Here is a 12,796-nt window from a genome sequence, read left to right as displayed (position 1 = left end):
TCACGGTTGGGGAGGGGGGGGGGCTTAAGGGGGATGGGAGACGTGGGCGAGGGGACTGTGGAATGGTGACACAGACGCGCACAACAAAGACACGCACAGACACAGACAAAGGTCCCCCGTATAGCCTGAACAGACTGTAGGGGCAAGTGCTGTTGGCGAGCAGCACCTATGAAGGCCTGAACGGCACACCAAGGGGTTTGGGTGGCCAGCAACCACGCCCGACCGCCTTTGTCTTCCCCCAGTGGCGATGTTTACACACCGCACCAGGTACTCATTCGAGGCTGAGTCGACCTAGGGGAGGGCGCAGGACCGGTTCAGATAATCGTCACCGGTGTTGGCCGTGAGCGGGAATCGAACTCGGGTCGTAGAGCAGGGCGCTGACCACGACACTACCGCTCCAAATACAAAGATCCCCCGTATAGCGTTAACAAGCTCTTAGGGCAAGTGCTGTTAGCGAGTACGCCGCGATACACACACATACTCACTCTGGTGCTAACACACACACACTCTGGTGCTAACACACACACTCACTCTGGTGCTAACACACACTCTGGTGCTAACACACACACACACTCTGGTGCTAACACACACACTCACTCTGGTGCTAACACACACACACTCACTGGTGCTAACACACACTCACTCACTCTGGTGCTAACACACACTCACTCTGGTGCTAACACACACATACACTGATGCTAAGACACACACACTCACTCTGGTGCTAACACACGCACTCACTCTGGTGCTAACACACACACACTCACTCTGGTGCTAACACACACACACTCACTCTGGTGCTAACACACACACTCTGGTGCTAACACACACTGGTGCTAAGACACACACTCATTCTGGTGCTAACACACACTCTGGTGCTAATACACACACACTCACTCTGGTGCTGACACACACTCACTCTGGTGCTAACACACTCACTCTGGTGCTAACACACACTCACTCTGGTGCTGACACACACTCACTCTGGTGCTAACACACTCACTCTGGTGCTAACACACACTCACTCTGGTGCTAACACACACACACTCTGGTGCTAACACACACACTCTGGTGCTAACACACGCACTCACTCTGGTGCAAACACACACACTCACTCTGGTGCAAACACACACACTCACTCTGGTGCTAACACACACACACTCTAGTGCTAACACACACATACACTGATGCTAAGACACACACTCTGGTGCTAACACACACACACTCTGGTGCTAACACACACACTCTAGTGCTAACACACACGTACACTGATGCTAAGACACACACTCACTCTGGCGCTAAGACACAAACACACGTATTCAGTTCCATTTTTCAGTTTTCAGTTTCATTTATTTGGTATAGCCCTGTGAGCCATTCGGCTCTTGAATCGGGTGCAACCGCAACAAACAAAAACATGAACAAGAAAACATCTTAAAGTGACTATGTGACTGGCGCTAAGACACACTCACACTCACTCTGGCACTAAGACACACTCTGGCACTAAGACACACTCACACTCACTCTGGCACTAAGACTCACTCACACTCACTCTGGCACTAAGACACACTCACACTCACTCTGGCACTAAGACACACTCACTCTGGCACTAAGACACACTCACACTCACTCTGGCACTAAGACACACTCACACTCACTCTGGCACTAAGATACACTCACTCTGGCACTAAGACACGCTCACTCTGGCACTAAGACACACTCACACTCACTCTGGCACTAAGATACACTCACTCTGGCACTAAGACACACTCACTCTGGCACTAAGACACACTCACACTCACTCTGGCACTAAGACACACTCACACTCACTCTGGAACTAAGACACACACACTCACTCTGACACTAAGACACACTCACACTCACTCTGGCACTAAGACACACTCACTCTGGCACTAAGACACACTCACTCTGGCACTAAGACACACTCACACTCACTCTGGCACTAAGACACACTCACTCTGGCACTAAGACACACTCACTCTGGCACTAAGACACACTCACTCTGGCACTAAGACACACTCACACTTTCACTGAGACACACACACTCTGGCACTAAGACACCCACACACTCTGGCACTAAGACACACACACACTCACACTGGCACTAAGACACACACACACGCGCTAAGATACACACACACACACACTCTGGCACTAAGACACACACACACTCACACTGGCACTAAGACACACACACGCACTAAGACACACACACACTCACTCTGGCACTAAGACACGCACACACTCACTCTGGCACTAATACGCACACACACTCACTCTGGCACTAATACACACACACTCACACTCACTCTGGCACTAAGACACACTCTGGCACTAAGACACACTCACACTCACTCTGGCACTAAGACTCACTCACACTCACTCTGGCACTAAGACACACTCACACTCACTCTGGCACTAAGACACACTCACTCTGGCACTAAGACACACTCACACTCACTCTGGCACTAAGACACACTCACACTCACTCTGGCACTAAGATACACTCACTCTGGCACTAAGACACGCTCACTCTGGCACTAAGACACACTCACACTCACTCTGGCACTAAGACACACTCACTCTGGCACTAAGACACATTCACTCTGGCACTAAGACACACTCACACTCACTCTGGCACTAAGACACACTCACACTCACTCTGGAACTAAGACACACACACTCACTCTGACACTAAGACACACTCACACTCACTCTGGCACTAAGACACACTCACTCTGGCACTAAGACATACTCACTCTGGCACTAAGACACACTCACACTCACTCTGGCACTAAGACACACTCACTCTGGCACTAAGACACACTCACTCTGGCACTAAGACACACTCACTCTGGCACTAAGACACACTCACACTGTCACTGAGACACACACACTCTGGCACTAAGACACACACACACTCTGGCACTAAGACACACACACACTCACACTGGCACTAAGACACACACACACGCGCTAAGATACACACACACACACTCTGGCACTAAGATACACACACACTCACACTGGCACTAAGACACACACACGCACTAAGACACACACACACTCACTCTGGCACTAAGACACGCACACACTCACTCTGGCACTAATACGCACACACACTCACTCTGGCACTAATACACACACACACTCTGGCACTAAGACACACACACATACTCTGGCACTAAGACACACACACACTCTGGCACTAAGACACACACACACTCACTCTGACACTAAGACACACACACACTCTGGCACTAATACACACACACACACTCTGGCACTAAGACACACACACGCTCTGGCACTAAGACACACACACACTCTGGCACTAAGACACACACACACTCTGGCACTAAGACACACACACACACACTCTGGCACTAAGACACACACACACACTCACTCTGGCACTAAGACACACTCACACTCACTCTGGCGCTAAGACACACACACTCACTCTGACACTAAGACACACTCACACTCACTCTGGCACTAAGACACACTCACTCTGGCACTAAGACACACTCACACTCACTCTGGCACTAAGACACACTCACTCTGGCACTAAGACACACTCACTCTGGCACTAAGACACACTCACTCTGGCACTAAGACACACTCACTCTGGCACTAAGACACACACTCACACTGTCACTGAGACACACACACTCTGGCACTAAGACACACACACACTCTGGCACTAAGACACACACACACTCACACTGGCACTAAGACACACACACGCACTAAGACACACACACACTCACTCTGGCACTAAGACACGCACACACTCACTCTGGCACTAATACGCACACACACTCACTCTGGCACTAATACACACACACACTCACTCTGGCACTAAGACACACACACACACACACTCTGGCACTAAGACACACACACATACTCTGGCACTAAGACACACACACACACTCTGGCACTAAGACACACACACACTCACTCTGACACTAAGACACACACACACTCTGGCACTAAGACACACACACACACTCACTCTGGCACTAACACACACTCACTCTGGCACTAAGACACACACACACTCTGGCACTAAGACACACTCACACACACACTCTGGCACTAAGACACACACACATACTCTGGCACTAAGACACACACACACACTCTGGCACTAAGACACACACACACTCACTCTGACACTAAGACACTCACACACTCTGGCACTAAGACACACACACACACACTCACTCTGGCACTAACACACACTCACTCTGGCACTAAGACACACACACACTCTGGCACTAAGACACACTCACACACGCTAACACACACACTCACTCTGGCACTAAGACACACACACACACTCACTCTGGCACTAAGACACACACACACGCGCTAAGACGCACGCGCAATCTTCGCCGTGCGCAGGAGGAAAGCCCGCGAAGGGACGCGCGCGAGCGACGCTTGAGCGTCTGTGTATTTATTCACGGACGTCTCAGCGCCCACCCCCGTCTGTTGATGTTAGGCGCATCCTGAGTCCGAACGTGGACTCCTCGCACAACTCCAAAGCGACCGACCGACCCAACAACAACAAAACAACCACGCAACAACAAAAAAATGCCGCCGCATTTATCCGCCACGGACATTGGCAGAGCGCGCAAACAGACCCTCCGCTGAGCACGGTTGGCTGACGTACAGTGCAGAAGAAGTTCGGCGTGCGTACAAAGGAGCGCAGACAATCTTTGGTTCTTTCGGTAAAGTCACGTAGTTAGAAATGAAATCACGTCAGGCCTGATGACGACCGCTTGTGATGCGATCGAAACGTCGTGATTTGTTTGCTTTAATTTCTAACTTCGTGACTTTACCGAAAGAGCCAAAGAGTGTGGATTCATGCAGTCACAAAAGCTTCAAATCAAGCGCAAGATCGTTTCACACGTGGGCCTTCGCGACCAATGTCGTCTGCAATATAGGCTTTGGTTGGGTCAGAGCGCGTCAATGTACACACGTGTCGTGAAACCCGCCACCACCCGACAAAGCACACGTAGATCGAGAGAGGAAGAGAGAGAGAGAGGGAGAGAGACTTTAACTTTAAAACAACTTTTATTGCCGCCAGCAGCAATAACACTGGAGGCGATTCCGATATGAAACACACAAAGTCACCAGCAACACAAATAATCGCTATAAATCCACGCGCTGTGGCGCTAAATGCGTCGCGCGCACAGCACGAAAGAAAAGTCACGTGGTGGTGGTGGGTTGGTGGTGGTCATCGCGCACGCCACGGTGACGAGCGAGCGCTTCAGAAGGTGAACACGAGGAGGGTGCCGTCCACGCTGGTACAGAGAGACTTTAATAAAAAAAAAACTTTTATTGCCGCCAGAGAGCTCGAGATGCGGTGATTGTAACCGCACGGAGACGCGGGACGTGATGAGGCAAAGGGGGGGGGGGGAGGGGAGCACGTGGGTTAGAGAAGAGATGCAGGTCCCTCGCTACCGCGCTCAACTTCTTTCGCGCCGTATGTAGTAGCCACCGGCGCAAATCGGAGGCGCTACGCGCGGGGCCAAGGCTAGCGAACTGAACACAGAAAGCAGCTCTCGAGAGACGCGTTTACAGCACCCCTAGGCGATTTCAGGGCGGCATCGCTCCCAGCGGCAGCGTGAACGTGGCACGGAAGGGGCAGCTCCAGACGGCCGCATCCGACAGCGCACCGGGGTGGCCACGATGCCTATCGCACCCCCACCACCACCACCACCACCGCCGCAACATCTCTCCACCCCACGACCCCCTCTTCCCCTACCACCGAAGGGTCCCGGAGCCGAACCCCCGCCACACGCTGGAGGAGCGCGTGGTCCGCTGGCACTTCTCCCGCGTCGACCGCGACCGCGACGGCGCCGTGAGCCCCGGGGAGGCGCGCGCCCTGCGGCGCCTCCTGCGGCGCAGGGCGGCCGCCCCGCGCCGCTGCGCGCGCCGCTTCCTCGACTTCTGCGACCTGAGCGGCGACCGGGAGCTGTCCCTGGCCGAGCTCACGGGCTGCCTCGGCATCGCCACCTCCGCCGCCACCTCCACCTCCTCCTCCTCCTCTGTATTATTCTTATCATCGTCGTCAGCGTCGTCAGCAGCAGCAGCGGCGGCGTCGTCATCGACGGGGAGTTCTGCGCACAACGGTGAGGACTGTTGTGCTGCTGCTGCTGCTGTGTGTTGCTGTTGTGTGTTGCTGTGTGCTACTGCTGTGTGCTGCTGCTGCTGCTGTGTGTTGCTGTGTGCTGCTGTTGTGTGTTGCTGTGTGCTGCTGCTGCTGTGTGTTGCTGCTGTGTGCTGTTGTTGTGTGCTGCTGCTGTGTGCTACTGCTGTGTGCTGCTGTGTGCTGCTGTTGTGTGCTGCTGTGTGCTTCTGTGTGCTACTGCTGTGTGCTGCTGTGTGCTGCTGTTGTGTGCTGCTGCTGTGTACTGCTGCCATGTGCTGTTGCTATGTACTACTGCTGTGTGTTGCTGCTGTGTGCTGTTGCTATATGCTACTGCTGTGTGCTACTGCTGTGTGCTGTTGTTGTGTGCTACTGTGTGCTGTTGCAGTGTGCTGCTGCTGTGTCCTGCTGCCGTCTGCTACTGTGTGCTGCTGTGTGCTACTGCTGTGTGTTGCTGTGTGCTGCTGTGTGCTGTTGCAGTGTGCTGCTGCCGTGTGCTGCCGTGTGCTGCTGTGTGCTGCTGTGTGCTGTTGCAGTGTGCTGCTGTGTGCTGCTGCTGTGTGGAAAAGTCCACCTGTTTCGTTCCTTAAATATAGGCGTAGATGTGATGACAACATTTGTGCGCCTGATGAAGCTAGTTGTAATTACTGGCGAAACGTCGAACTCAGATTGTAAATGTTGTAGCTTGTCTCTCCAACACACCGGTGTGCTGTACCCGCGACGAATTGGACACGTTCTGCTTACGTGACAAACCTTACTGGTGGTGGCGGGTTTAACATTTATATATTTACGCGATCAGACCCAAAACAAACCTCTATTGTGGATGGCATTGGTCCCGAAAGCCTACTGCGTGTTAAACATGAATGTATGTACGTACGTTGAACTTCTTTCGCACCGTACATAGCCACACCGTGCTAATCGGAGGTGCGGGGGAAGGACAGCAAACTAAACGCGGCAAAGCCGTTCTAAAGAAATGGAATAAAATAAAATAATATCCAGCAGTGGAACTGCTGAGGACGACCGCTTGTGTTGCGATCGAAACGTCGTGATTTATTATTTTTTTATTGTATTATTTCTACCTACCACGTGACTTTACCGAAAGAACCAAAGAGTATGGATTCCTGCAGTCACGAAAGCTTCGAATCACGACTAACGAGATGGGTTTGTCGATCTAGATTTAAAGATGCATCACTCTGGTGGCTTCTTCATATCAGAAGCTTGCTATACGCTGGGTCACCAAGACAATCAGACAACAACAGTAACAGCCACGGCTACATTGAAAACTCTTAGCTTTTAGAGCTGCTTTTTTTTTCGTTACGTTGTCCTTCCCCCGCACCTCCGATGAGCACGGTTGGCTACGCACGGTGCGAAATAAGTTCACCACACACACACACACAATGATCGTCACAATGCAGGAGTTGGTGTACAGCGATCTGATTGATTGACGTGGAGGGTTTTTGTTTTTCAATCCGTGACGCTCTGCAGGGAGACTCAAGACCCCAATCAAACGACATGGACCCAACCCCCTCGGTGAGAAACCACGTGAGCGGTCACTACAGAGACAAAGATCCCCCGTATAGCCTGCAAACAGACTGTTGGGGCAAGTGCTGTTGGTGAGCACCTATGAAGGGGGTGGGTGGCCAGCACCACGCCCGGACGCCTTTGTCTCCCGAGTGGCGATGTTTACACACCGCACCAGGTACTAACTTGAGGCCGAGTCGACCTAGGGGAGGCCCAGGACCGGGTCAGATAATCGTCACCTGGTATTGGTGGCCGTGAGTGGGAATCGAACTCGGGTCGCCGGGGTTCACAGCGTCACTGCCCGCACACACACACATGCAGAGTACACAAAGATCCCCCGTATATACAAAGAGCCCCCGTATAGCCTTTGAGCAGACTGTTTGGGGCAAGTGCTGTTTGCGAATGGCGTCCATGAAGAGGGGCGGTGGGGGCGGTGGCGAGTGGCCAGCCACTGCTAACGTCGCGTTTCGCTCTGCTCTACGTTGCAGCGAGCTTTCTGGTGTGAGGCCGAAGAGGTGGAGAGTTCATCGAAATTCCGGGAGGACGAGGAAGGGAGGGAGGGAGGGAGGAGGTCACGAGGTCAAGGGGTCAAGATCGCCAGCTCCTCGTCGCACCCTGGCTCAGAGCCTGCCCTGCTGCTCATAAACGTCGTCCGGCGTCGTGCGGCGTCGCCTGGGACTCCTCGCTCGGTCGATCGCGAGACTCGAGTCTCCAAACCTAAACTTAAAACGATAAAAAAACTTTTTTTGATTTCACCAGGTAAGGCCCCCCACTGAGCTCCTGTATGGCTCTTTTTCAGAAGCGACCTGGCGGCCACAAATGATAGCCCAACGAAGTGGCTCGTCACCTGGAAATGGTATAGCAGCCAAATACTCGAAAAGCACGTCGATTATAAATGTGGAGGGAACAGAAACCGGAGGACCCGGAGAAAAATTCACGCGCGCATGGAGAGAGAGAGAGAGACACGCGAAATCCAAAATATACAGCGGGCGCAAAGGTCGGGATCGAACCGACTACCTCCTGTACACCAGGCGCAGAGGTTAACATCTCCTAGCCACCGTTGGCGTGAGGGACCGTGGGTCAGGACGAATGTTTGGAGGTTTAACGACAGATCCGACTGCTCCTCCATCATGGCCAATAGGGGTGGGGCGGTCCATTATTTTCATCGCAGGTGATTTACCGTCATCATCATCACCACCACCATCATCCTAACCATCATTAGCAACCGTGATCGCTCCACTGCTGGATGGAGGCATCCGTCAAGTTGTTGTCAACGAATTTAAGGATTTCTTATTTTTTTTAAATGACTATGCTGTGAATGAAAAACTCAACACACTCGTTAGCAACACTGCCTTAAAAACACATATATATAATAGGCGACGTTTCAGGTAATGGCCCTTCATAGCACATAAACAGAAGTCGGAGAGATGGAGGGGATAATAAGGGTTGGAGACTACTTAACACCATGGGGCCTATATATTCTTGGTTCTTTCGGTAAAGTCACATAGAAGGGAAACATTTTTATTATTTTATTGTTTCCCTTCTACGTGACTTTACCGAAAGAACCAAGAATATGAATCCCTGCAGTCACGAAAGCTTTAAATTAAAAAAAATTACCATGGGGCCTGATAACATTTACATTTTTAAATGTTTGATAACGAGCAGCTTTTAAACGGGCGTGTGAATAGTACCAAGACACATCCTTCAATAATCACAAAGTATTGCTATATAAACTCATTTATATTAAAAGTAAAAAAAAACATACTCAAATGTTTGTCGGCACATTGCATTGTGGGAAAGTTTGTTCTTGTCGTCGAGGGCGACCAACGCTGTGAATGGTAGCGGCATCGAGCGAATTAATTACGGCGCCTGCACACACACACACAGATGATACAAATGAATGAAAAAAAACCACGTACTTTGATCTTTATACACGCGATGCGACGCACGTGTCTATGAGCATATGAATGCCTTGTAATAAATTAATATATCATTACACACATGGGTCAACTCCCCTCTCATGTCTGACACTAGGAGCTTAATAAGTTTCGTAATTAGAAGGTGGGGGGGGGGGGGACCTTTTAATGTGACTTGCAGGACATTGTTTAAAGTGTCACCACTTCGATTGAAAATGTAGTTTAGTCAAGTAAACGTTGGGGATGCTTTTTATATATAGGGCGATCGATGGTTATATCTGCTATGATTATGAATTTCCCCTGTGGCTGCATCACTTGCTGGTGTGACACAGCCCAGCGTTCCCTGGGTCGGGTGACCCGAGGAAAGATAACTGATTGGCCAGTGTGGGCGGGGGGGGGGGGATATAAATTGAGGATTGTGAAACCGGAAGTGATTGTAGACAAAAATAAAGTTGCGACAAACTAGGCCATGGCTAAGAGCTGAATGATCCCGAAACGCCTCTGCCCGAGTTTGTATGCAGAAGTGCTCCATCGCAGGCGAGGTCAGTCCTGAGCTTGCCCCACGATCTGTCCACTGCACATTTCGTCATTTGGTGTTTCCACTTTCCTCTGTCTTGTGCCAATATGTTCAAGTCGTGGCCTCATCCCTCTGGCACCGATCTCTGTTGTGATGTCGTCGCCGTCGTTAAGCCGTTCTCTGTTGGGTCTTCCTCTCTTTCCGGTTCCTTCCATTTTTCCAAAACAACAACGCGCTTAAAATGTTCCTGTTGTCCATCCTACATACGTATCCAAACAGTGCCAGTTTCCTTCTCGCCACTGCCTGCATCACCACGTCTTCTTCTATGCGCAACCTGTTTCTTACTCCCTTCGATGCGCGTTCTACGCGCACGAACAGTCCTTAAATTGACGCCGCTTGCCATCGTTCTGCCTCCCGAATGCACCGCCAGACGACCTCCGCTCGTTCCATCGGTGCCTGCGCTCTCCCCTGTTGCCGAGTAGCGGCTGGGACTCGTCCTGCTGGTCCCCCGTCACCTGCATTCTTGACTCGATCCCATCGGTCAAGTCAGTCCCTGCTTCAACGTCTTCCTCTTTTCTGCCCATGACCGCCGTCGCTCGTCACAAGCGCCCATCATCACCATCACCAGCAGCGGCAACATCTAGCGATGGCCGCTTGCCTCCCCGTGCAATGTATTTTCAGCCGTTCCTCACCCAAGACGAGCCCTCGTCCGTTGCATTGCATTTATATGTAGATCTCGGGCAATTGTTGGTAGCACCGGTTCATGCTGCCTTCCCCGCTCGTCTGTGGTTCATTCTTCGTGCCTCTTGAGTCGTCGTCTACGAGAGCGAGGAGAGAATATTGCGTGGCGGAAACGGCGCATATTTACAAGTTGACGTCTTCATTCATGCCCTCTTTTCCACTGGCACATCCGTACCGAGCCAGCGGTGGGCCTGCCCAGTACGGGTGGTTTTTCTACTGGTACACCCGTGCCGAGCCAGCGCTGACCAAGCACGGTATGGGTATTTTCCGCTGGTGCGTGCCGAGCCGGAGCCAACCCATGCCTTGAAAAGTTGGAGGCTCCATCTGTCAAATTAATTTGATTCAAAATTGCCACGTTTCGTATCAATCAAGCAAGCTTGCCGTTTTGATGACATTTTATGACGTTCTTACGTGAGATAGGAAATGTTCCCGGAAAATATTTTCTTGTGGGAAAAATACATTTCGCTTCACGTTCTTTCACTTGAAAGTCGCATTTTCCAGGAACGCAAACCCAACGTTAAGCGAGAAATGACTTCAGTTGTATTTGTAGCGGCCTCTAGCGGCGTGCTGTGCTGTGGTGCACGTGACTGTAACCGTCTGTGATTGTGATGGAATCGGTCATCCCGTGTGGCTCATCTTCTGTGTCTGGATGCAGTTCGTCCCCTCCTGTAGCTTTTAGTTCCGACTGAACAAAAACGTAACCACTCGTCGCATTTATTAAGCGTCCAAAGTGCATTTAGTATTCAACAAAATATAAAGGACGTGTAATAATTTGTATTATTATAATTGTAATTCGTTTAACCGGTTCGCAAGTATGATGCGGATTTTTTGGAGGGACAATGCACAATTCCGCTAGAAGGTTGAGTGGCGGTTGCTCTGGCAGGTTTCCTGGCGTTATTAAAGCTGGCCACCTGCGTTCGATTCCCGGCCACGGCTGACATCAGTGGCACTGGCCAGCATGGTGGAGTTGTGGCCAACCGATCTCCCAGACCAACATGGCGTGGGGAAGCCTTCATCCAGAGGTGGATTAACACATCGCCATGCATTCGTATTGTTCAACGTGTTTCACCCGTTCTGTCGATGTTTCAAACGACTCTCATTGCTAAGCAAACGTCACTTATCTAGCAACAACAACAACAAAAAAACAAATAAAATTGGAAGCCGAGAATTGATGTCGCAAAGTCCTTACTTCCCGTTCTGTTCGCTACATCCACCACTCAACATTGCCCACATGTCCCCCCCCCCCCCCACACACACACACACACGCGTGCACCCTAAAAACATGCCAATGTTGTGTGAACGTTGACACAACGTTGGGTCAACGTTGTATCAACGTTGGAAAGCGTCGGCTCAACGTTGCTCCGACCGTTGGCACGGCCACTGCGCACTCCTGTCACGCATTCATGAATTCGAATCGTATCGCAATGCTCGTTCTTGATTTCTTTGCTGTGTCCGACATAAGACGCTCGTTTAAAATGCGGTACGTGACAGAGTAGAATGATTTGGATGTCGAGGGGGGAGAGTGCGAGGATTGAGGAACGAGTGACAGCGATAGAGGGGTGCTGAGGGGGGTCACGGAAGGGTAGGGGAGGGACGGGAAGGAGCGGAGGGGCGAGGGGAGCGGATAGCAAGAAAACGGGACAGTAGAGAAGAAGTGAGTTTTTAAGTGCCAAATCAATTCTTACCCGAACCCTAACCAACTAGGAAATCTTCAATTAGTAAGACCGACTGAGATATATATATTTTAAAAAAATGTTTTTCTGGCCACATGAGCTATCATCATTTGTGGTCAGGTCGCTTGGAGGGGAAAAATTGGAGGACCGTGAGAAAAAAATCCACACGACCACGCGGAGAACACGCAAACTCCAAATATACAGGCGTCGTCAGGGTCGGGATCGAACCCACGACCTTTTGCACACC

The 12,796-nt window shown here is 51.1% G+C and overlaps 1 protein-coding gene across 1 annotated transcript in view; it reads left to right on the top strand.

The window, feature by feature from the left end:
- LOC116947856 (SPARC-related modular calcium-binding protein 2-like) overlaps nucleotides 1–12,044 on the top strand; it is a 38,510-nt gene extending 26,466 nt beyond the window's left edge. Inside the window, exons 13-15 of the mRNA XM_076071095.1 lie at nucleotides 5,806–6,164; nucleotides 7,667–7,711; nucleotides 8,191–12,044. Of these exons, the coding sequence (XP_075927210.1) occupies nucleotides 5,806–6,164; nucleotides 7,667–7,711; nucleotides 8,191–8,207 (421 nt within the window). The 3' untranslated portion in view covers nucleotides 8,208–12,044. The remainder of the gene's footprint in view (nucleotides 1–5,805; nucleotides 6,165–7,666; nucleotides 7,712–8,190) is intronic.
- Nucleotides 12,045–12,796: the final 752 nt, after the last annotated feature.

This window comes from Petromyzon marinus, chromosome 31, assembly GCF_048934315.1.
Source record: "Petromyzon marinus isolate PM22_M1 ecotype Great Lakes invasive population chromosome 31, UKy_Petmar_22M1.pri1.0, whole genome shotgun sequence".
NCBI lineage: Eukaryota > Metazoa > Chordata > Hyperoartia > Petromyzontiformes > Petromyzontidae > Petromyzon > Petromyzon marinus.
The sequence above is the reverse complement of the archived record's forward strand: the minus strand, read 5'-3'. Positions and strand labels throughout refer to the sequence as shown.